General features: G+C 43.3%; 1 protein-coding gene and 1 long non-coding RNA gene across 5 annotated transcripts in view; one reads left to right on the top strand and one right to left on the bottom strand.

The window, feature by feature from the left end:
- Positions 1-25,768, bottom strand: part of FNDC1 (fibronectin type III domain containing 1) — a 106,852-nt gene that overhangs the window by 21,203 nt on the left and 59,881 nt on the right. For all 4 annotated transcript variants that reach the window (XM_060617023.3, XM_060617025.3, XM_060617024.3 and 1 more), the window contains 5 exons: positions 21,951-24,533; positions 20,160-20,260; positions 17,620-17,731; positions 16,111-16,506; positions 1,572-1,640 (listed from right to left, as the gene is read on the bottom strand). In XM_060617023.3, the coding sequence (XP_060473006.2) occupies positions 1,572-1,640; positions 16,111-16,506; positions 17,620-17,731; positions 20,160-20,260; positions 21,951-24,533 (3,261 nt within the window). The remainder of the gene's footprint in view (positions 1-1,571; positions 1,641-16,110; positions 16,507-17,619; positions 17,732-20,159; positions 20,261-21,950; positions 24,534-25,768) is intronic.
- On the top strand, positions 7-15,910 carry LOC144616446 (uncharacterized). The gene is made up of 2 exons (XR_013555842.2): positions 7-1,112; positions 15,068-15,910. It is a non-coding gene; the product is annotated as an uncharacterized LOC144616446 (long non-coding RNA).

Raw genomic sequence — 25,768 nt, 5'->3', positions numbered from 1 at the left:
TGAAATGATATGAAGGCTTTGCAGTTGGGAACTTCCAGAAAAGGGGCACCACGAGTGGCCAAGGGACACCTTCTTAACATTCAACTTGAGACTAAAACACTCATGCACACACCCAAAAATAAATGCTATGCCTGAACATAATTTGTTCCCAATGAAACAGTTATTCCTCCCATTTCAGTCCCCTTGGAAAAGCAGTTGCAGATGAAAGAAAGGAAGAGGAAAAGGAAATATATATGAGCAGAAAAATGAGATTTTAGGATCAGAGCTGGACAGAACCTTAGAATTCATCTGGTTTAGCATGCTCCTGTAACTGGTCCCTGGCCATTCTCTGCCTAAGTAATTTTCTCTTTTAGAGTCATAGAAGATTCACATTAGACAATAAACTTGACTTTTTAGAAGTTTAGAAATTTAGTCCTTCTGTGAATGGACTTTTTTTTTTTTTTTCTGGGGAGGAGGTGGGATTAATCCTTTAACATTCATTTTTTGTTGTTGTTGTTGTTGTTTATGTGAGAGAAAGACCACGCAAGTGGGGGAGGGGCAAAGAGAAAGAGAGAATCCCAAGCAGGCTCCTCACTGTCAACACAGAGCCCAGTGAGGGACTCAAACTCATGAACTGGGAGACCCTGACCTGAGCCAAAGAAAGAGTTGGACACTTAACCAAATGAGCCACGCAGGCACCCCTGATCCTTTAATTTAAAAAAGAAAACGCTGCTTCCTTTCCACTGCTCAAATAAGAAAGGAGTTTAGTGTTTTCAAAGGTGCTAAGAAACTTTTCTTTTTTCTCTGACATTTGTTTTTTTTCTTTCTTTTTGTTTTTTAAACTGTGGGATGAAACCACTATATCAAACTTTATTATGACTGCATCAAAGGTGACATTATTGTCTCATTGGTGGTTTAAGGCCACTGGAGCTACAGATAACAGCAGGCAAAGGAGTACAAAAGTGAGAACATCCTGAGTGTCAAAGGCCAGCACTAGGATGGGAACAAGATGCCCACAAGAAGTTTTTGCCCTGCTGTGGCAACTTATAAAATACACAGAACCGTCACAGGATCATAAAGGAATAAGAGCCCTGGTTACTTTTACGGAACGACTGTTCCAGACTCTATCCAAGGTATTTTGCATTCTTCTTCTTATAAGATTACCCTTACTTGAAAAGGTTCTGTGATAAAAAATCAACACCTCTATAGCACTGCATCTTTTACATAATTAGAAAAGAGAAAAGGGGGAAATGAGAGGAGCTAAGAGAGGAAGCAGAGTTGTGGGTTAAACCAAGTGGGTTCACAAATTGTGGCTGAAGGAGAGGCCCAGACAAGCAGCTCCAGAATTCCTGGGGGGTGGGAGACAATGGGGGGCACAGGAGCTTGTCTGGAGGCTGTATTCACATATGAAGCACACTGTTCTTTGGATCAAATACGAATGGGGGGCTCACTTGGAAGCTGGGGTAAAACCACCTTCCCGAGCACTGCCATGCAGCTCAGAGTCTGAAGGAAACTCAAAATTGAGATCATCCACTCAGTAATTAAAAGGAGAGAAATTATCCAAATCCAATCTATCTAAAACCAGTTAGTACCTTCGTCATAGATAACATACGCCTCTTCTGTGGGTATCGCTGTGTCAGTCTCCAATCCTGAGAAATCATCTAGTGAAGAAAGAGGAGAAAGGTTTCCTCTCTGCAGCTTGGAATCATGTCCAGGGCCCAGGGGGTCAGTCACCAGGCCAGGGCCGCTCAGCTTTCTCAGACGGGAGAGCGTTAGAATGCTGACACCCAGAAATCCTCTCCTTCACACTCGGACAGGGGTGCTCAGAACGCCCCCTAGGGGTCAGAGGAAAGCCGCCTGCTCCAACACGCTGGCTCTCCAACACAAAGCGCTTTCTGACCTTGCTTCCGCACACAGTGCCCACTCTCCAGCCTGCCCAGGCAGCTCTCAGGAGGCTGCAGGTAGGGCCCTGGCCCAGCAGGTCACAGGCCTGAGAACAGGAATTCTCAGAAAGCAGAAGAGTGGGAGATTGGTGCTCAGGACGGCAACAAAAATCGCCCCATCTGCGAACTCCCTTGTTCATCACGCCTTCATTCTCTCCAACCCCTGATCTTGCCACGCTCACATGTTTTGGAAGCAGGGTGATTTCCTGCCTCTCCTCCATTCTACCTTGGCAAACCACACCAATGTGAGTTCCCTGTGTTTCACTGCTTCCCTTCTAACCTCCCCCCAGTCTCTGGTGGGGAGCCCGCAGTCCAGGGCCTGTGAGATTCCCCGGTACCTGCTTCACCATTGAGGTGGTGACCCTTGGTGTGTTCTGATGGGGCCAATGAATGTCAGCAGGACAGAAATTGTAAATTACCATCCACCCTTCAGGGGTCAGGACTGTCATTTCAAGAACAACTATTAAGACCTAATTTTTCCTTAGGTCATTCCAACGTCAATATTCTTGGATCCAAAAGGAATTACTTCTGGGTTGGTTCAAATCAGACAGTTTTCAAGTTCACATCACCCAGTTTGGGCCCATCTTGCCATTGTTTCTTTTGGTACCACTTTCTTTTCTGTGTCAATTTAACTTTTAAGAGCATAGTCTTGTTTCTCCTCATTATTGGTTCAGATGTGTTTCTTCCATTTTAATCTTTAGCCAGGTCAAAAATGAATAAACTGTATAATTTTTGCATCCCAGAGTAAAGAAGAAAAGGGGAAAGTACAGCATTTCCTTGCTGGATTCTCACTGTTAAGTGGAATTCTCGAGGCGCTAAAATACTGCATTATGTGCCGCAGGCCTCAGAAATGATGCCTTTTACCTGCAAACTGGGATCACTTCTTGAATGAGTGTCAATTCAGTCTTCTGGCAAGAGTAAACATCCTACTGAGTGATTTAGTGCTCTTTTTTTTCCCCTTAAGATCAAATAAAGCCAGGCATAATTTTCCTAAAATAGCACCATCTTGGTTCCAAGTAATGGAAACTTCCAGATGTCAGTGTATTTAAAAAAAAAACAAAAAACTGACCATCAGGATTTGTCCCACCTGATTGCCATTTGGAAGCATTTGGAACTACATAAAACTAGATGCTTTGTAAGTCAACTCGGCATCAATATCAAAAGCTTCCACCTCTTCACATAAAAGAGCTACAACTGCCAGCCGCCAGCACAGTGGTATGGTTCATTCTCTTGAGTAGTTCATCCAAATGGTCATGAAGAAAACACGAGTGCAAGATGTCACCAAAGAATTAGGACCTCAGCTCCAAAGATATTTAACAAAACTATTAAAAAATTCTGAGTAGAAATTTCGAGAAAAGGTAAAAGCTATTTGAAAACCAACAATATTTGTAAATTGCACAGTTGGTCCAGCTCAAGTGAATTTCCAACTATTCTCCCTATGTTTTCTGTCCTGAGAGTGAGGTGTGGGAGGGTGGAACAGCTTTCCATAATGACTGATGTTTTTCTGAAACATGCCCCAAGATCATGTTACAAGTGACTGAAGATGTTCAGCTGGCTCAACATTTCCACACACACATGATATCATCTGATCCACTGTAGAAATGGAACCTGAAAAACAAAGATCACTGGCTTTTACTTCTCAGTTAGTAAAACAGAGAATGCCTATAGCTTAAGATATTGTTTAGACAGACCGACCAAACATGAATAATTAGACACCATGAAGAATGTGAGATGAGGCAGAAGACATTGCCTGCACTACAAGGAGTTTATTCTCTAATGGGAGGGTCAGATCAAGCAAAAAAAAAAAGTGTGTGTGTGTGTGTGTGTGTGTGTGTGTGTGTGTGTGTGTGTCTGTGTGTGTGTCTGTGTGGGGGTGTGTGCGCATCCAAGTATGGAGAGAGAGAGAAGAGTAAAAGCAACAAAACACTGCAAATGAACATATAACATGCATTTGTGCTTCCACGAATATACATACACACACATATGGCATCCATAACAAATAAGGAAGTACTTAAACACTGCTTCAGTTATTGGAATGATTGAATGACACCAGGTTATTCCTACTATTTTTAAGCAGTATTTTAAAGGAAAAGGGTGCATGATTTAACTAGGGCAGTCAAGACTTTGGGATTGGAAAAGATGATTTAAAAAAATTTTTTTTAATGTTTATTTTTGAGAGAGAGAAACAGAGCCAGAGTGGGCGAGGGGCAGAGAGAGAGGGAGACATAGAATCTGAAACAGGCTCCAGGCTCTGAGCTGTCAGCACAGAGCCCGATGCGGGGTGAGATCATGACCTGAGCCGAATTTGGCTTAACCGACTGAGCCACCCAGGGGCCCCCAGAAAAAAATGATTTGAAAATTAGAGGGCTAAAAACAAAATTTTTGGATTTTTCCAGCAGAATGTAATAACAAATGGTCACTGGGTGGAGGGTATGAAGTGGGGGTCTTGAAGGGAAGGTATTCATTCAGTGATCACTAACGCAGGTGATCATAAGCACTACAAGAGTGAGCATTTCAGGCTACCAGGCTGCAAAATGCCATGATCAAAATATCGTTTGCTAAATACCGGATGTGTGCACATGAAGCCCCAGTGCTTATGAATGTTCATTATGGACGACACTAAATACAACAAAAGAGAAGATACATGAGAAAAACAGAAACTTGAGAGCCAAATAAGAGGCAGGGAGACAGGATACAGGTGGTTCTGCAGTTCATTTGTGAAGGGGAGCCCTGGGACTGTCCCTCAGCTGACATCAGAGTCTCTTACTGAAAGCATCTCTCTGCTCTCAGTGTCTTTACAACATTTACAGAACAAATATCAAGGCTACTACAAGGTGTTCCACCAAAAAATGACAAACTTCATTGCATTTCACATATAATGCATAGAATTTTCCAGAGTGATTGTGACCATCTTTCAAATTACAAGCCATCTTTAGAAGCTAATCCCCACCCAAGATGCTTGCTCCTACGCCTCTCTCCAGCATTGGCCTTGACAAGTTTCATTCCAATGATGAATGAAGCAGGGACTATGCTTGGTATCCCCAGGCAAGTGGAGGCTGGTGGAAGGAAGCCCAATAAAGAATAACAATTTGAATATGGGCCAACAGGGCCAGCCTATAGATGGACAGAATGAAGCAAATATAAGAAATGTGATGAAGGGAAGAGGCAGATGATGGCAGAGAAGGAGGGCCCCAGGCTTATCTCATGACTACAACTAGATAACTATCAAATCATTCTAAAAACCCCAGAAATCGACCTGAAGACGGGAAGAACCAACTCCACAGCTAAAGAGAGAGAGGAGGCCACAGTGAAGAAGGTAGAAAGTGCAGAGATGCAGCTTGGGAGAGAAACAGATAATGGCTACTATGGTAGAGAGGGAACCGTGGTTGTGGAGAAGGATAAGAGACAGACTAGCACACAGGGGGGTGCATGGGAAAAATGAATCCTCATGGCAATTGCCTTGCAAAGAAAGAGAGCAGCAAAATTTCATGACTTCTGGAAACCAGCATGGCTTAAAGCCTGGAGATATTTTTTTTTAAGTTTATTTATTTATTTTTGAGAGAGAGGATGGGGAAGGGGCAGAGAGAGGGGTGTACAGAGGATCTGAAGTGGGCTCTGCACTGACAGTAGAGAGTCTTATGTGGAGCTCGAACTCATGAACCATGATATCATGACCTGAGCCAAAGGTAGATGCTTAACTGACTGAGCCACCCAGGTGCCCCTTAAAGCCTGGAGTTTTAGAGGTCAGTAAGCTTGACTCTGAGATACCTCGGAGGACATTGAGACTGTTCCTGTAGAGAAGGCTAGACAAACAGTCCATGGACATACAGCATGAAAACAGTGATCTGAAAAGCACCTGAAGCACACAATGAGGAGGTTATTCACTCATCTCAGAGCACATCCCAGAAAGATAGCATTCACAGAGAGACCCCTCCAGGAACAAAGGAACTGGCAGGTGCCATTTCCCTTCCCCAACCCTCAGCATAAGCACAGGCCCACCTGTAGGAAGCAGCACAGTGTAGACACTGGCTACTTAACTTGCTTATGCCAAGCCCTGCCACCCACACTCTGGAAGAACTGCCCTTCCCAGTCACAACTGCCTCAGTCCTAGCATGGTGGCCCCCTCCACCAGATGACCAACCCAAACCCCTGCCAACATCACATCTCCTGACCCAGGAGTTTTGCAGGGACTTAATTCTACAGCAGTGGTGACAGGTCTCATTTCACAAGCAGACCAGAGCACACCTAGTCAAAACTCACCACATTCAGGCCAGGGACCAAACACTGCCCACAACAGGTGGAGAGCGCCACTGCAGATGACTGGCCTGATGGATAAAGTGGCCAGGAAGCAACAACAGAGAACATGCAGCCCACATTGGAGATACTCCCAGAAGCGCCAGACCCTGGGGAATAGGGAAAACTGCACTAAAGGCACTACAGGAACTCTTCTTCATAAAGCCATTACCCTTAAGAACAGGAAATGTAGCTGACTTTCCTAACACAGAGAAATAGGCAGAGAGACTAAGACAAAATGAGAAGGCAGAGTAATTAGTCCCAAATGAAAAAATAGAACAAGGCTACAGTTGGAGATTTAAGCAAAACAGATATAAGTAACATGCCTGATAGAATATTTAAAGCAGTGACCAAAAGGATACTCATTGAACTTGAGAAAGAGTGGAAGACATGAGTGAGACCATTAATACAGAGATAAGGATCACAGAAATAAAGAGCTTGTTAAATGAAATGACAGACATGCTTCAAGGAATGAACAGCAGACTGGAAGAAGCAGAGAAATGAATTAATAACCTAGAAAACAGAGTAATGGAAAACAATCAAGCTGAACAAAAGATGAAAAAAAGAATTATGCAAAATGAGAAAAGATTTAGATAACTCAGTGACTCCATCAAATGTAATAACATTTGTATTACAGGAGTCCCAGAAGAAAAAAGAGAAAAAAGGGGACAGAGAATTTATTTGAAGAAATAATAGTTGAAAACTTCCCTAATCTGGGGAAGGAAACAGTAATTCAGATCCAGGAGACACAGAGAAACCACCACCCCCAACAAAATCCACAAAGCAGATCCACACCTAGACATATTGCACTTAAACTGGCAAAACATGGTGATAACAAAAAAATGTTAAAATGGGCAATAGAAAAGAAGACAGTTACATACAAAGGAAACCCCATAAGGTTATCAGAAGACTTTTCAGCAGAAACTTTCCAAGCCAGAAACAGGTAGCATGATATATTCAAAGTGCTGAGTAGGGAAAGCCTGCAGCCAAGAATGCTCTATCCAGCAAGGCTATCATTTGGAATAGAGGAGAGATAAAGAGTTTCCCAGACTGGGGTGCCTGGGCGTCTCAGTCGGTTGAATGTCCAACTCTTGATTTTGGCTCACGTCATAATCCCAGAGTCTGGGATCAAGCCCCACGTCAGAGCTCAAGTATAGAGTCTGCTTGAGATTCTCTCTCTCTCTCTATCTCTCTGTCCCTCTCCCCTGCTTGCATTCTCTAAAATAAATAAAATGAAAAATAATTTTCCCAGAAAAACAAAAACTAAAGGAGCTCATGACCACTAAATCAGCCCTTCATGAAATATTAAAGGGGACTCTTTGAGTGGAAAGGAAAGACCAAAAATGACAGTATGAAGGTAGGAAATACAAATGCAGTAAAAATGAATATTTCTATAAAAACATCAGTCAAGGAACTTACAAAATAAAAAGATGTAAAATATGACACCATATACCTAAAATGTAGGGAGGAGAGGAGTAAAGAATGGATTCGAACTTAAATGACTATCAACTAAATATAAACTGCTCTATCCAGAAGATGTTCTATACAAACCTAATGGTAACCACAAGTCAAAAGCCACTAATAAATATGCAAAGAATAAAGAGAAAGAAATCCAAATATATCACTAAAGAGAGCCAGCAAACCATGAAAGAGAGAAAGAAAAGAAAGGATCAGAGAAAATCTTCAAAAACAATGACAAAACAAGTAATAAAATGGCAATAAGTACATATCTATCAATAATTACTTTGAATGGAAAGGGACTGAATGCTGCAATCAAACGACATAGGGTGACAGAATGGATAAAGAACAATACCTACCTGTAATCTGCCTACAAGAGATTCATTTTTAGACCTAAAGATACCTGCACATTGAAAGTGAGGAGATGGAGAAATATTTATCATGCAAATGGATATCAAAAGAAAGTCAGAGAAATAAAACTTATATCAGACAATATAAACTTTTTTTAAAGTTTCTTTATTTATTTTTAGAGAAAGAGAAAGATGCAGGGAGAGAAAGGGAGAGAGACAATTCCAAGCAGGCTTTGTGCTGTCAGCATAGAGTCCAATGTGGAGCTCGATCTCGCAAACCATGAGATCACGATCTGAGCCAAAATCAGGAGTCATATGCTTAACCAACTGAGCCTCCCAGGCACCCCAGACAAAATGGACTTTAAAACAAAGACTGTGACAAGAGAAAACGAAGGAGACTACATAATAATAAAAGCAACAATCCAACAAGAAGATAAAATAATTATAAACAGTTATGCAACCAACTTGGAAGAACCCAAATACATAAAGCAGTTCATACCAGAACTGGTAAAAATAAAATAATAGTAGAGGCCTTTAACACCTCACTGACATCATTGGACAGATCATCTAAACAGAAAATCAACAAGGAAACAAATGGCTTGGAATGATACACTGGACCAGATGGATTTAACAGGTATATTCAGAACACCTCATCCTAAAATAGCAGAATACATATTATTTTCAAGTCATCTCCAGAATAGATGACATATTAGGTCACAAGTCTCAACAAATTCAAGAAGATTGAAGTCATACTATGCATTTTTTTCTGACCACAACACTGTGAACCTAGAAGTCAACCACAAAGAAAAAAAAAATCTAGGAAGACCACAAACCACAAATACATGGAGGTTAAATAACATGTTACTAAACAATGAAGGAGTCAACCAGGAAATAAAAGAAGAAATTTTAAAAGTACATGGAAAGAAATGAAAACACACACACACCCCACAACGGTTCAAAACCTTTGGAATGCAGCAAAATCTGTTCTAAGAGTGAAGTTTATAGCAATACAGGCCTATATCAAAAAGCAGGAAAAAAAATCTCAAATAAACAACCTAACCTTACACCTAAAGGAGCTAGAAAAAGAAGAGCAAACAAAACCCAAAACTAATAGAAGGAAGGAAATAATAAAGGTTACACAGAAATAATGAAGTAGAAAGTAAAAAAACAGCAGAACAGATCAATGAAACCAGAGACTGGCTCTTTGAAAAGATCAACACAATTGATAAACTTTTAGTCAGACTAATAAAAAAAAAAAAAAAAAGAGAGAGGACTGAAACAAAATAAAAAATGAAAGAGGAGAAATAACAATTGATGCCACAGAAATACAGAAATATAAAAAAGGATTATAAGAGAATATTATGAAAAATTATATGCCAACAAATTGGACAACCTAGAACAAATGGATAAATTCCTGAAACATAACTTCCCAAAACTGAATCAGGAAGAAAGAAAATTTGAACAGACCAATTACCAGCAAGGACATTGAATCAGTAATCAAAAAACTCCCAACAAACAAAAGTCTGGGACCAGATTGCTTCACAAGAGAATTCTACCAAACATTTACAGAAGACTTAATACCTATTCTTCTCAAACTATTCCAAAAAAATAGAAGATGAAAGAAAACTCCAAATTCATGCTATGAGGCCAGCATTACCCTTATACCAAAAAGAGATAAAGACACCGCACACACACACATACAAAAGAGAACTACAGGCCAATATCTCTGATGAACATAGATGCAAAAATCCTCATCAAAATATTAGCAAACCAAATCCAATAATACATTTAAAAAAATCAGTCACCATGATTAAATGAGATTTATTCCTGGAATGCAAGGGTGGTTCAACATTTGCATATTCATCAGCATGATACATCACATCAAGAAGAGAAAGGATAAAAACCATATGATCACTTCAATAGATGCAGAAAAAGCATTGACAAAGTACATCCATTCATGATAAAAACCCTCAAAAAAGTCAGTTTAGAGGGAACATACTTCAACATGATAAAGGCCATATATGAAAAACCCACAGTTAATATCATCTTTGATGGGGGAAAAATGACAGCTTTCCACCTAAAATCAGGAACAAGACAAGGATGTCCACTCTCACCACTTTATTTCATTTCATTTCATTTCATTTCATTTCATTTCATTTCATTTCATTTCAAATATTTATTTACTTTGAGAGAGAGAGAGTGTGTGTGTCAAGTTGGAGAGGGGCAGGGAGACAGGGAGAGAGAGTCCCAAGCAGGCTCTGCACTGTCAGTGCAGGGCTCAATCCAGGGTTCGGTCTCACAATCTGCGAGATCATGACCTGAGGTGAGATCAAGAGATGGACACTTAACTGACTGAGCCACCCAGGCGCCGCTCTCCTTTATTCAACATAGTACTGGAAGTCCTAGCCACAGCAAACAGACAAGAAAAAGAAATAAAAGGCATCCAAACTGGTAAGGAAGAAGTAAAACTTTCACTATTTGCAGATGACATGATACTCTATATAGAAAACCCAAAAGGATCTGCCCCAAAATTGCTAGAACTGATAAGTGAACTCAGTGAAGTCAAAGGGTACAAAATCAACATATAGAAATCTGCTGTATTTCTATACACCAATAATGAAGCAGCAGAAAGAGAAATTAAGGAATCAATCCCATTTACAATTGCAACAAAAATATAAGATACCTAGGAATAAGCCTAACCAAAGAGGTGAAAGACCTGTACTCTGAAAAGTATAAAACACTGTTGAAAGACATTGAAGATGACCCAAAAAATGGAAAGACATTCCATCCATGCTCATGGGTTGGAAGAACAAGTATTGTTAAAATGTCTACACTATCCAAAGCAATCTACAGATTTAATACAATCCCTACCAAAATAACAACAGAATTTTTCACAGAACTAGACAAACCTAAAATTTATATGGAACCACAAAATATCCTGAATAACCAAAGCACTCTTGAAAAAGAAAAACAAAGCTAGAGGCATCACAATTCTGGACTTCACAGCTGTTGTAATCAAGACAGTATGGTACTGGCACAAAAATAGACACATAGATCAATAGAGCGGAATAGAAAATTCAGAAAGAAACCCACCATTATATGGTCAGTTAATCTTTGACAAACTAGGAAAGAATATCCAATGGGAAAAAGGCAGTCTCTTCAACAAATGGGTTGGAAAAACTGAACAGCAATATGAAAAAGAATGAAACTGGATCATTTTCTTACACTGTACATAAAAGTAAATTCATTAGGGGTTAAGGACCTAAATGTGAGACCTGAAAGCATAAATATCCTAGAAAAGAGCACAGGCAGTAATTTTTCTGACATCGGCCATAACAACTTTTTCTACAGAGGTCTCCTGAGTCAAGGGAAACAAGAGCAAAAATAAATTATTGGGACTACATCAAAATAAAAAGCTTCTGCACAGCAAAGGAAACAATCAACAAAACTACAAGATAACCTACTGAGTAGGAGAAGATATCTGCAAATGACATATCCCTTTATAGGGTTAGTATCCAAAATATATAAAGAATTTATACAATTTGACACACATAAAAACAAATAGTCCAATTAAAAATGGGCAGAGGACATGAACAGACATTTTTCCAAAGAAGACATCCAGATGGCCAACAGACACATGAAAAGATGCTCATCATCACTTATCATCAGGGAAATGCAAATTGAATCCACAATGAGGTATCATCTCACAGCTGTCAGAACGACTAAAATCAAAAACACAAGAGACAACAGGTGTGGTGAGGATGTGGAGAAAAAGAAACCCTCGTGCACTGTTGGTGGAAATGCAAATTAGCACAGCCACTGTGGAAACAGTATGGAGGCTCCTCAAAAAGTTAAAAAGAGAACCAGCCTATGATCCTGCAAGTACACTACTGGGTATTTACCCTGAGAACACAAAAACACTAATTCAAAGGGATACATGCACCCCTTATGTCTATAGCAGCATTATTTACAACAGGCAAGATATGGAAGCAGCCCAGTTATCCACTGACTGATGAATGGATAAAGAAGACGTGGTATAGATATACAATGGAATATTATTCAGCCATAAAAAAGAATGAAATCTTGCCATTTGCGATGACATGGATGGAACCAGAGAGTATAACGCTAAGTGAAATAAGTCATTCAGAGAATGACAAATACCACATGATTTCACTCATCTGAGCAATTTAAGAAACAAAACAAACAAGCAAAGCGGGGTTGGGGGAGAGAGACAGAGAAAGAGAGAGACAAACCAAGAGACAGACTCTTGTCTATAGAGAACAAACTGATGGCAACCAGAGGGGAGGTGGAAATCGGCTATGGGGATTAAGGAGTGCACTTGCTGTGTTGAGCACCGGGTGATTAAAATAAAAACTTTAAAGGAAAAGGAAGTGTGATGGAGGAATAATGAGTGGGCAGTGAGACCTGGCAGTGGAGATCAAAGGGCAAAATAAGTCAGAGGAGACACCAAGGCTTCAGGCCTGGAGAGCTCTCTGGGTTACTGCCAAACAATCTTTAGCTTGTCCTGGTTTATTTTATAAATGAACAATTTGGTTTTCTTTCTTTATTTCTTTTATGTTTATTTATTTTTGAGAGAGAGAGAGAGAGAGAGAAAGGGAGAAAGAGAGAGACCATGTGAGTGGGGGAGGGGCAGAAAGAGGGAGACACAGGATCCGAAGCTGAGCTGTCAGCCCAGAGCCCGACGCGGGGCTCAAACTCACAAACTATGAGATCATGACCTGAGCTAAAGTCGGCTGCTTAACCAACTGAGCCACCCAGGCACCCCACAACTTGGTTTTCTGACAAGAGAGTGAGTTGTTTCTACCTGCTGTCATTTCCATTATATTGTGAGCTTTTCAGAGGCAGAGGCATGTCACCTACTTTTCTGTTATCTCCCAAGACACCTGATCCACATGCAGATGATTAGTGATCATCTGCTAATTTTATTTTATTTGATAAAATTATGAATGAAACCAGAATAACAAAACAAGAGCGACTCTATCGCTTTTTAGTTTACCACAAGGGTTTTCTCAAAATGATGTCACCTGCCAAAATGATAAAGACAAAACATCTATCAAATGAATGTACTCAATTCTAAATCAGGGCTGATCTAGACCCAAAACTTAATCATGCTGGCCTTCACTTTCAGAACCTATCATTGGAAAGTATAAAAAGCCCACCATGTCGGTATCATTAGTTATTAGGGACTGTAAATCAAAACCAACAGGAGGTACCACTTTGCGCCCATTAGGATGGTGAGAATGAAAAGGACAGACAATAACAAGTGTTGGTGAAGGTGTGGAGAAATCAGAAGCCTCGTACCCTGCTGCTGGGAATGTAAAATGATGCAGCCACTATGGAAAACAGTTTAGCAGTTCCTCAAAAACATAAACACAGAGTTCCCATTGGACACAGCAACTCTCTTACCTATACCCCAGAGAACTGAACACAGGTGTTAAAAAAAAAAATTGTACACGATGTTCATGGCAGCATTATTCATAATAGCCAAAAGGTGAAAACAACCCAGATGTCCATTGACCAGTAAATGGATAAAATGTGGTTTATCCACACAACGGAATACTGATCAGCAGTCAAAGAAATAAAGTACAGATATATTCTGCAACATGGATGAAACTTGAATACAAATCATGCTAAGTGAAAGAAGCTAGACACAAAGGCCACATATTGGATTCCATTTCTATGAAATGTCCAGAATAGACAAACCCATAGAGACAGAAAGTGGATTCGTGGTTTCCCAGGGGTTAGAAGGAGGGGGAAGCGAGGAGTGGTGGCTAATGGGTATGGAATTTCTTTTGGGGTGATGGAAATGTTCTAGAATTTGATAGTGGTGATGGTTGCACAACCCTGTATACTAAAAACCACTAAACTATACAGTTTAGAAGGGTAAACTTTATGGTATGTAAGTTATATCTCAAGAAAGCTATAATTTAAAAAATTTTAAATGAAAATAACTATGATTAGAATTAATACGAGGAAGAAAATAAAGCTGTCAGTGGAGCAGTCTAAATAAAAAAGGAAGGTCAACCATACAGGAAAAATTTTAAATAATAATTATAGTACATTTTAACATTATATAAAGATTACATGTTGCTTTCCCTAAATTTAGTTTTTTCAAAGACCTTGTATTGATTTGTACTTATTTTGAAAATGCTGCCTAAAGGCCAATTATAATTAACACTTGGATACTAATTCGGCCTGGGCTAGGGACACAGAAGGATGACATAAATGAAGTAAAAAATATACACATACATCATTATTTGCAAAAGAAGGAGAAGGGGAAGGAGGGGAAGGAGGGGAGATGAGGGGAAGGAAGGGGAGGAGGGGGAGGAGGAGGAGGAAGAAGAGGAAGAGGAGGAGGAAGAGGAGGAGGAGGAGGAGGAACAAAAATACCATGAAAAACTGACTTTCAAGCCAAATAAAAGTCTAAAAATCCAAAGTAAATGAAATGAATATGCTACAAGCCCTCTGTAAAAGTAGACAAAAGAAAATGCAAATATTCATTAAAATGGTAGTAATTCAAATCCAAAATAGTCACTCTTCTGGTTGCAAACAATTATTAAGTAAATATCTGTTCCAATTATACCTCAATTAAAAGAAAAATAAACATGTCTGACGCGCCTGGGTGGCTCAGTTGGTTAAGCCTTTGACTTCGGCTCAGGTCATGATCTCACAGTTTGTAAGTTCGAGCCCCGCATCAGGCTCTGTGCTGATGGCTCAGAGCCTGGAACCGGCTTCAGATTCTGTGTCTCCCTCTCTCCCTGCCCCTCCCCTACTCACACTCTGTCTCTCTCTGTCTCTCAAAATTAAATAAACACTAAAAAAATGTTTTTAAATAAAAAATACAAAAATGAATGCACCAATGTATGCAGAAGTAAAAGCTCAAGGGAAGTACGTAATATTTTCATACCAGAAATCCAAAGGTAAATTCCAATTCGTGGTCACTGGGTAAAATGATAGTGTGCAAATCTTCCCAACAGCCCTCTTCCTCAGCATGTTTCCTTGTTCTTTGGTGTGAATTTTTAGATGTGTCCAATGTTGCTGTGTATTTGGAGCGTTTCTGCGGGAAGACCGACTTCAAACAGAATTCCCATTTTGAATACAGCGTTCAAGTTCAAGTTGATTGGGCTTATCATGGTCAACAAGGCTGTGCAAAAGACCGGGCATGCAAAATGATTCCTGAAAGGAAGCGCCTTCACTCTGCATCAGCTTAAAAAGACATGTTTTACAGCCTACATTGCAATTCATCTCAACCTAAGGGAAAGAGGATGAGTTTGCTTCCTCCGAGCCTGACACAAATGCAGGATGACCTCTGGCGAAGCAGCCTGAGCAGGGACTGAGCGGAAAAGATGATAACTTTGCAGCTTCCCTGAGACCAGACCGAAGAGTCCTTGCTTCAGGGGGAATGGGCCCCTCTCAGCAGGCAGACACTCCAGGGGCAGAGGACAGTCCTGACTGGGTGTCCCGCAGCAGGGGAAATGACACAGCCCTACCCAGCGGACAGCAGACCTACCCTGCAGCCACCAGAGCCCAGCTACTCAAGGATCAGCATTTTCCAAAGGGAGCGCTGATCAAGAAAGTGTTCAGCTGGCAAATGCGCTCAGGACACTACTCTTCTTGGAAACTCACAATGAGGCTATTCAGTGATCTGAACAATCCAACCATAAGAGATCATTAACCTAGTTTAAATCACATAGCTAATCACAGAACCTTTTCATTACAAAAATACAGCACGTGCGGATCTACAGCTATCCAGTAATAGCCACTTGGGGAAACGCTAGTCCACACTCGTCATGTTCCATGTTTTAGCTACATTTTTGACTTGGGTTGTGATAGGGTTGCCAGGCAAATCATTATTCATATTAAGTATGTCCCATGCCGTACGTTTCTTTGCTAAATCTGACAGCCCCAGTTGAGACACGGCGTCCTGAGCAAACCCCGTGGGACTAGAGATGCCTCTACTCACCATTCCACGGTGACCTACTTACCCCTCCCTGCAGCCTCTGTGACTCTACTCTCAAACGCAGCATGCTAGTTACGTGGGCCACCGTTACAACGAAGGCCGTTACCTTCTTCGGGGTGGCACTCTGGGACCCCGCTGGAGCCCATTATGAGGTTGCCATCTTCATCGTGCCGCTCCAGGGTCCCAGGGGGACAGGTGGGAACAGGGGTGGTGGGTTCAGGGGTGGTGGTTGTCTGCGTAGTGGTTCGAATCGTGGTCGTTGGACGTGTGGTGGTGGTCGTGCGGCGGGTGGTGGTGGTCGTGGGTCTTGGGGTTGTCGTGGTGGGTGGTGTGGTTGTGGTGGGGGCACGGGTGGTTGTTTTCACAACCTCCAAGCCCACCAGGGGCTTCCCTCCAAGACTCAGAATGGGTTTATCCTGGGCACTGGCCAGAGGTTTGCCATGCCGCCCCTGGCCGAAGAGGGGAAGGCCATCAGGGCTCACCACAGGCGTCCCTCCCAGATCTGAAACAAAACCGAACCAAAGCCGTGCAACAAGATGAAATAATCCAGAGGAAGTAAAAAATAAACGCAGAGTGTCTTCTCAAACTTATGTATTTGTGTATTTTAAACAGTAAAAAGCAAAGGAAGGAATAAAAAAATATTAACAGAGGCAGCAATGTCTGCCGTTATCCAGAGATTTCTGGGCTTATTATATTGTCCATTACTCTGTATTACCTTATATAAATATGTAAATACTCCATCGATATGCCCGATTACCTTGAAACAACTCTTAGTCTCTGGTAAGGAAAGTAATTCTTTCCTCCTCCCGATTCCTAAGCCTTGGGAGGAAAAGTGTTACATTGTACCAGGGGTGGCAAACTCACTCTTCAAAGGGCCAGAGAAGAAGGAGGGCCAGATATTTTAAGCTTTGTGTTGCAGCTACTCAACTCTGCCATGAAACTTTGGGGCGCCTGGGTGGTTCAGTTGGTTAAGCATCTGACTCTTGATCTCGGCTCAGGTCATGATCTCAAGGTCAGTGAGTTTGAGCCCCGCATCAGGCTTTGTGCTGACAGTATAGAGCCTGCTTGGGATTCTTTCTTTCTCTCTCTCTCTCTCTCTCTCTCTCTCTCTCTCTCTGCCCCTCCTCCACTTGTGAGCACTCGCTCTCTCTCTCTCTCTCTCTCAAAATAAATAAACTTTAAAAAAAAAAGCATAGAGAGTACACAAAGGAGTGTTTCTGTAAATTTCAAATAATTTTCACTTCACAAATATTATTCTTTGATTTTTTTTCCAATCATTTAAAAGTGCAAAAACGCGTTTGACCTCACAGGCATTACAAAAGCAGGCAGCAGGCAGGGCTTGGTCTTCGTGCCATGGTTTGCTGCCTCCTGTTGCTCTAGGCTGCCCTATTTCAAGAACAAAGTCGAGCACCACCTTTTCTGGAGGCTGGGATCTGAAGCAAGGGTATAACTACACTTGTATCAGGGGAAAAGCTACGTTCTGCCCCTGTGGGGCACTCCTTTCCACATGGCTAAACATAACTGGACCAAGGGACCCCATCACAAATGGGGAGGGGGTTGTTATTCTACAGCTAATTCAGAACATTTTTGTGGCCAAAAAACCACTGTCACTTACCCACAATGGTGCGACCATCTCCTCCCAGTTTAATCCGAAGAGGAGTTCCTTGTGAATCTTGGAGGTACCTTCCCTCTTCATTTAATACTAACCCACGGTCGAGATCCACGACCTAAACCCATGACACAGATTAAAGAATATACTGAGCATTTTTTTTTTTTTTTTTTTTAAAGGAATCTTCCCTTCTTTTTTTTTTTTTTTAACGTTTATTTATTTTTCAGACAGAGAGAGACACACAGCATGAACGGGGGAGGGGCAGAGAGAGAGGGAGACACAGAATCGGAAACAGGCTCCAGGCTCCGAGCCATCAGCCCAGAGCCCGACGCGGGGCTCGAACCCGCGGACCGCGAGATCGTGACCTGAGCCGAAGTCGGACGCTTAACCGACTGAGCCACCCAAGCGCCCCTGAGAATATACTGAGCATTAATCCAACTGCACAAACATATGCATGAAGCCTCCACAGAAGGAGACCATAATGTGAGTAGGAAACATTATTTTTGTCCACATCATTTGCAAGGTTTAAGAATGAAGTGTAAATGTCACGTTATTGTTTACCCATAGAATATGTAAATTGTTTTAAGTTTCTCAAATACGCAAAACACGTGCAAAATGCTACCATTTAGTATATGCTGTGTGTAATGCTGAAAAGCAGGAGACAACTTAAGTGTTCATCAGTGGAAGCAGCTAGCAGCCCATGATACAGATTTGGCAATTCTGCATATATTGACATCAACTGCTACAGACTCAGATTACAGGACTGCCTATTTTGCAGAAATAAAAATATATCCATGTGTGTATATAAGCTTAAAACTGCAGGGAAAAATAATCTGGACGGACATACCCCAAACTGTTAGTAATGGTTTTCTCTGAGGTGTAGTTTGGGGTATTTATTAGCCTAAAATATATCTGTTTCATAGATTTCTGAATTGTTTTAACTTCCAGCCATGACCATGTATTGCTGGTGTATTAAAAATAGGAAATGTTTCCATCAGGCTGTTAATGTTAAACATCGAAGTTGCTATAACAAACAAATTAATTTGTAATTAAATTGCCTAATATAGAATGCATGCAAAAACTTCATATTCTAAGGAATCATAAAATTGGGGCGAGGGGAAGCTATTACCATCCCTGTTAAGAAACAAGCTCATGCTATATACACTGGTGGTTCTCCAAGTGTGGCCTGGACCGGCAGCCTCAGCGTCAGCTGGGAAACTGTCCGATATGCTAATTACCTAGCCCTACCCCAGACCTTAACTGACAAGTCCCATGATGTCTGAGAACCATGACTGCACAGCAGGCCACGGGAGGAAGCCACTTTGTTGGGTGCTGTCTTGGTAATTAAAACTCATTTATATAAACCCTACTTTTGAACTTGACTCCATACCATTTCTATGCAAAATTGTTTACAACGAAGGGTGCTCAGTCAGTTAAGCATCCAGCTCTTGATTTCAGCTCAGGTCATGATCTCAACGTTTGTGAGTCTGAGTCCCACGTCAGGCTCTGCGCTGACAGTCTGGAGCCTGCTTGGGATTCTCTGTCTCTCTCTGTCTGTCTGTCTCTCTCTCTCTGCCTCTCCCCTGTTCATTCTCTCCCTCCCTCCCTCCCTATCTCTCTATCTCAAAATAAATAAATAAACTTAAAAAAAAAGTTTTGCAAAAATCATTTACGATGACATTTTGCTTTCATATACATTCTTCCTTTACCAATTCCTGTTCCTTTGAGAAATGGTTAAATGTATCTTTTACCTGTGACTAAAAGTTTTATGAAGTCTCTCAATATGTTTTCTTACACCTTACTGTCATAAAGGGGAAGTTTTGACCAGGAATTCCCAGTCAAACTATGAATAATTGCATAATGAATAATGAAAAATGAAAAACATTTTAAATCCTGGGACTTTGTAAAGTGTTCTCCCCATTACCCTCTAACCTGCCAAGAAATCCCTAGCATTTATCTTAACCTCAGGAAGTGAAAGTCATTAAAGCTTAAGCATATATAAAATACTAATAATATTTTTTATTTCAGTCAAACAACGATTATTGGAAAATTCAAAAGGTGATCTGTTAAAAACTGCCTGTTTGATTCAGTAGATTTTGATTTGCTCATTTGTTTTTACCCTGCTTTCGTTTGCAAAGGATTTGAGACAATTTACAGGGAAAACATGTGTATACTAGTTAATCAAGTAATAAAAACAATAACAATAAAGCTATCAGAGGTGAAGCAGAAGAAGCCCATTTGAGAGGCTAAGCACTAGCATGCAGTTGGAACATACGTCTGTGTGATTTTCCTAACCCGTCAAAGCAAACAGGAAATAAAGGCCCCTTTTATTTTATTGGCCATGCGAAGAAAGCACATTAGTGATTGAGGGGAATGAAGATCTTTCTGAGCACTGGAAGAAACAACACGCATGTATACTGACATTGAGTGGTTACAACTAGAGAAGAAAAACGAAAGACCATTTCGTTTATTGTTGCAAAATGCCCACCATTTTCTCCTCCCAACAGCATGAAAATAACTGGTATGTGTAAAGAAGTTTACCCTACCCACTTTGTTCCTTGAGGGCCATTGATAATTCTTTGTCCACTTGGCTTTCCATTACTACCAGGAAGTATTTTTGCTTCTACATTTGGTCTGCCATTATAACCTACATGGCACGGAAGAAAGAAACAAAGAAAGAAAAAATACAGCAAAAACAAAAACAAAAAATCTGGTAAATTCAACACTCCTGTCAAGTTTGTTTCATACCAAACTCTAAGTAGTAACATATCATTTCTAAAAGAAATACTAAACAGGATTTTAAACCAATAGCTTATACATATTAGATGCCAGTTTTAAATTGTGACTTCCAAATACCCAGTATGAATGTCTATTAAAAGGACAGTAAAGTCACAGTTTTCTGACAATATTGGGGAAAGGTGACAGTCCAGAGTAAGTAAATTTTCTAGATAAAGCTTAAGACAGTAATGGCTATAGCATTATTTTAGCCAGTTGGAAGACAGAGGGAGAGTTGGAAGGACGGAGAACACTACCTCTAAAATAGACTAGATGCTGTCCTGCTCTTCTCAGATTATACTAAACCCAACAACTATTTCTAGCTGAATCAGGTCCACTCATCAGTCGCCAAGTGTGAACGCTCGGGGCTGACTCGAAGCTTGCTCACGTCTTCGGCGCTGCTTGAGAAGTGTTAGCGCAGAGAGAAAACAGAAGGTTCAGTTAGCGGCCCCTTCCGTTGCTCCTGTCTGCTCTTAGCACCTGCCCTTCCTCTTCATCTCTGGGCATTTCTGATCAGCTACAGTTAGTGCAAGGTCCGCGCTGGGAGCGCTCTGGCCCAGCCCCACCCACAGCACAAAGTGCTTGGGCTTTCTGACAACTATTTGCAGGTCAGAGACTTATTTTTCTTGCTCAAATAGTTAATGAAAATTAAATATTTATGGAAATTCTGCTATCCACCAGGGAATGTGGATTTCACATCTATTATCAAGGTCTTAGAATTGCTTAAAATAGTCCATTTTAATAGAAAACTGACCTCTACATGGTGCATTGTTCTATGTCTTTACAGTGGGCCAAACTAACAATACATAGTGCAGACTAACAAACACTAATACATTCTTTCAAGAATCTTCCATCATGCCCAAATTCCAAGCAAGGATTCTGCCCTGGGGTCCACGCAGACTCTAATTCATAGCTGTCTACATTCTGCCCTCAATGTAAGTCACACATCTGCCTGTTACTCCTCTGTGTGACAATCATCCTTAACATGCATTTTTTTTTCCCTGGAAGTTTTAAACAACATTCACTGACTGCAAAGTCGAAGCGACACATCGGAGCCTGTCCCAGGGTGTGTTAAGTTGAGAATCAACAAGAACGAGATCAAGCCTACACAGGTACCCAATTCCTTACTGTGGATTCTTTAAATCTACCCTGGCAGGTGAAGGACTAAAAATAACCTACAACACAGGAACCCGAGTCTGGCATCGTGACCGTGACACATTTTCACGGATTAAGAGCATATGTTCAGGAATTCAAAGAGGCAGCATGTGACAGAGGAACGGCAGGGGCGGGGTTGGGTGGGGGGGGGCAGAATCCACGTCTGGGATGGGAAGCTGTCTGACCTCGGGCAAACCACTCAGATCCCGGAGCCCTAGCTTCCTCATCCGAAAACCAGGAGAAACAAGGCAAGAAGCAAGGTTAAGAAATCACGTTCTGTCTGCAAAGCCCTTAGCACGGTGCGGGGGCACAGTGGACACTCAGTAAGGTAAAATGAAAGCCTCTCAAGAATTGCTAGGAACGCTACTGAGAGCCACAATGAGAATGTTCAGTTAAAAGCACATTACCTGGCCTGGTAGGGGACCTCACGGGCTGGCGGGCCAGAGGGTTCCGGAACCTGGAGTTCATCATGCGCTGGCGCAAGGAGAGCATGGGGGTGGTGGCAGTATAGGCCGGAGGGGCGCGGGTGGTGAACCGCACCCGGGCGGTGGGGCCTGCGGTGGCCGGGCTGCGGTGGGGGGGTCGGGGCGGGAGGTGTGGGGCTCTCGGGGGGCTGCCTGGAGGGGGAGGACGCTGCACTGGAGTGTCGTTCTCGTCCTGGGGGGAGCTCACCCTGGGAGGCGTGGGCACAACGAGGGGCTCAGTCTTGTCCTTAGCGCTGTTCCCATCTGCGTATTTGCCGCCCCTGGGGCTGGAGGAGGAGGGCCACTTTAGAACAGAGGAAGACAGAGGGTCCTTGTCCTTTGCTCCTTTAAAAAACATCGCGTCTTCGTCGTCTTCCTCTGCCGAGACGGACTGCTGAGATTTAGACGGCAGGGGCTGGCGTTTGGACGGGGAGGCTGGGTCCTTCTTCCCCACAGCCTGGGTCCCCAACCGGCCCGGGCCCCTGGGGCGGGCGAGGGGGTGGGGGCGGGGGCTGCCGGGCCTCGGCGGGGAGACCGGGGGTCTGCGGAGGTGACTGTCGCCCGCGCCTCCTGCCTGAGCCTCCAGCTGGCTGTGCTTGGGAAGGGACGCGGTGGCCTCCCTGGCCCGGGCCGCTGCTTCTGCGCCGTCGTGGGGGGTTCCGCCAGATCGGCCCTCGGAATCCTCGTTGCGATTGTGGGGAGACGTGGGGAGCACCCCTCGGGAGTTGGCCGTGTGAGGGGACTGACTGTCTCTGGCCGCGTAGGGGTCCGAGAAAGAGGCGCTTTCCTGCGCCGCGGGGTGGGGACGCTCGGGCTGGGGGTTGGCCGGCAGACGCCCCATCTCCTTGTTCTGGGGACCACGGGGCTGTGGCTGCGCCACGGAGACCTCGGAGGAAGGCACGCTGGCCCCGGGGTGGTGCTGTGACCGCCGAGCGGGGGCCAGTTGCGCTTTGGGGTAGCCGCGCTCCACAGCCACTTCTGTGCTCTGCTGAACATCCTGCGCCTTGGGGGGCAGGGCTTTGCCCTGAGGATGGGCACCTGCCACAGGGCCCGCGGACTTGGGGTTCTCCGCCAGGGGCTCCTTCCGCTGAGCGCTCACCCCTCTCTGCGGGCTTCTTCTGAGGTGATCCACACCCAGGGAGGAAGGCTGCCTGGAGGAGGAGGACACGTGGTCGTGTACCACGGTGGCGGGAAGCGGCTTCTCGTCTTCTGCTTCACTCTCCGCGCCGTCTCTGTGGATACTCGAGCCGGGCGTATGGTCAGCAGCTGACTGAGAATTCACCCTGGAGTGAACTCGGGGGGACACGGTGGACGGTGGGGAGCTGGAGGGATGCAGCCGGAGTCCTCGGCCGCTGCCAAACCGGCTCGGATATCTCGTGTGGGCAGCAAAGGGCTTGTTTCTGAACAAACTGAAATGTCCAGAGACAGGCGGACCCGCTGGCAGCCGGGCCCGGGACGTGGGAGCCGTGGCCTCAGCCTGCCTGCCTTTCTCTTCTGTATCATTGTCACCAGCACCATCAGAGGCATCTCCTCCTTCAGAGGCCTGTGTCCTTGAGGAGACACCAGAAGACGAGGACGACTTGGACTGTGATGGCGCACTGGACTTGGTACCTGGGGTGTCGTGCCCAGCCTTCCAGCCCCTGGACAGTGGAGCTCCGGGGTGTGGTTCAGGAGGCAAAACCCGAGATGACCCTCCCTGGGGAGGAGAAAGTTTGGAGGGTGGGACTGAAGCATCTGAATTTTCCTCCCTATCCCCCAAATGGGGTGCCCTCCGAGCGGGCAAGGCTGGTTTTGTGCCGTGGTGCGCAGGGCTCCTGTCCCGCAGGGTGCTGGAGGGGGCCTGGCGGCTGGGCCACACGGCTGGCCGAGCGTGGGTGGGGCTCTTGGGAGGCGGCCGCTGGGAAGCGGTGTCCTTGGGGGCCGGGGAGCCTGCGGCTGGCTCTTCCTCCTCTTGGCCCACCGAATCATTGTCAGCAGAGCTGGAGGGCAGCTTGGGGAAGGGCCCCCCTGAAGGGCGGTGAGGGCTGCCCTCAGTGGGCGTGTGGGGTGCAGACGAGGCTGGCGCGGAAGGGGAGGCCCCTGGACGAGGGTAGGGAGCCCTGTCTACACTTTCCTTTCGGGGCAGCGCTAGTGTGGGAGCTCTGGCTGGAGTCCTTCCAGGAGCAAGGGCTGGGGGGACAGATCTACTAGGTGGCCTCTGCTGTGGCTTCTGGTCTTGAGTCTCCGAGGACGCGGTTGGTGGGTCTCCCCGAGAATCCAGCTCCTCCTCGCCGGTGATTTCTGTCGACTGAAGATCTAAAACTTCAGTCTTCTTGGAGTGAACCTGGGGTTTCCTGGGCACCCCACCGTTAGCCAATATTTTGTTCTTCAAGTCAAGAAGAGGGTTCTTGACATTTCTGCCTCGGGGAGAAACAGGCAAATGAGTGTGTTTTGAGGAAGTGGGAGCTTTGGGAGACATCTCCGGCTTTTCAGGCTTCCAGTTATCCTCTGCGTGGGTTTTCTGCACATCGGACACGCCAGAACCAGCTATAATAGATTTCAAAGATTTTGCCGTCAAAAAAGATTTGAAAGCTGTGCCACATGCGGTGAGTATTTAACATGGCCGTGTGAAGGCATTTATAATTAGTCATTATAATTTCTCATTCTTTAGACATTGGACACATTTTCCACATTATGGCAATCTCTCCTAAACACCTCTTTTGTTTTAAGTAAAGACATAGTAGTCCTAGCAAACTGTATTACATTTCTAGAAATTGAATCAAGTTATGTCACAGCTTATTATTGCAGGCATTTTGAAAGGAGTACTTTCAAGTAATCCATTGATTTTGGCAATGCAAAATCTTATGTAGGATTTTCTTAACATAACTGTCAGGATATTACAGATGTATTACAGCCACTCTTAGCGATGTAGGCAAGAAATACACATAAGCTTGGTACAAAATGTTGAATGATCTACACTCAAGACCAAATGGGGATGTGCTGTGTGTGATGTGCAGGGGGAGGGTGAGCAACAAATTTGTAATTTTTGAGACATTACAAAGTGTTCCCTATTCCCCGCCCCTAACATGCGGGTACTTGCTTCCTCCTTCTTACTTAAAATCCCTTTAATAATAGATATGTTTGCAATCTCAAAATAAGGCCTAAACTAAAAAGGCTCCTCGTGTAGGCAAAACATTATATGACACATACCCTACAATTTACCCTTTCTTGAGAGCAGGGTTGAATGTAGGAAGGGATGCGGGGAGAGAAGGAGAATTTATATGGCAATGGAGGACCCGGAGGGAGCAAACCTCATCCATTTCACTTTTTCCAGCACAGAATGGTTGAATATTACAGTATACACTGTGGAGCCATCCTGACATCACACAGTGAAGGAGACAGCTACCGATATCGGGTGTCAATACAGGGAAACAGAAAAGAAAATACAGTCCAAAAATGCCTCACTCCAATTTTGGATTTTATTAATTTTCAGAGTGGTCAGACACACAAGGTACTTAAAATTCTTCCCACTAAAGCTGCACTCCAAAATAATGGAACATAAACTAAAAATTTTCAGTGCTATTTAGAAATTGAGGAGAGCTAACACATAAAAATGTCACATCACACCTGCAAAAGTGTTCTTCCCCTGTCATCACAAGCCCTAAATTATACAGTGATATGAGGTTAATCACATAATTAATACGTTCGTGTTATTGTAATATTGTAATAGCAATTCATGTTACTAGCAATCAATAATATTTTAGTCTCCGGGGAGACTAATT

Source organism: Panthera onca, chromosome B2 (assembly GCF_046562875.1).
Source record: "Panthera onca isolate mPanOnc1 chromosome B2, mPanOnc1 haplotype 2, whole genome shotgun sequence".
Lineage (NCBI taxonomy): Eukaryota > Metazoa > Chordata > Mammalia > Carnivora > Felidae > Panthera > Panthera onca.
Note: the sequence above shows the minus strand (reverse complement) of the source record. Positions and strands in the feature narration are given on the sequence as shown.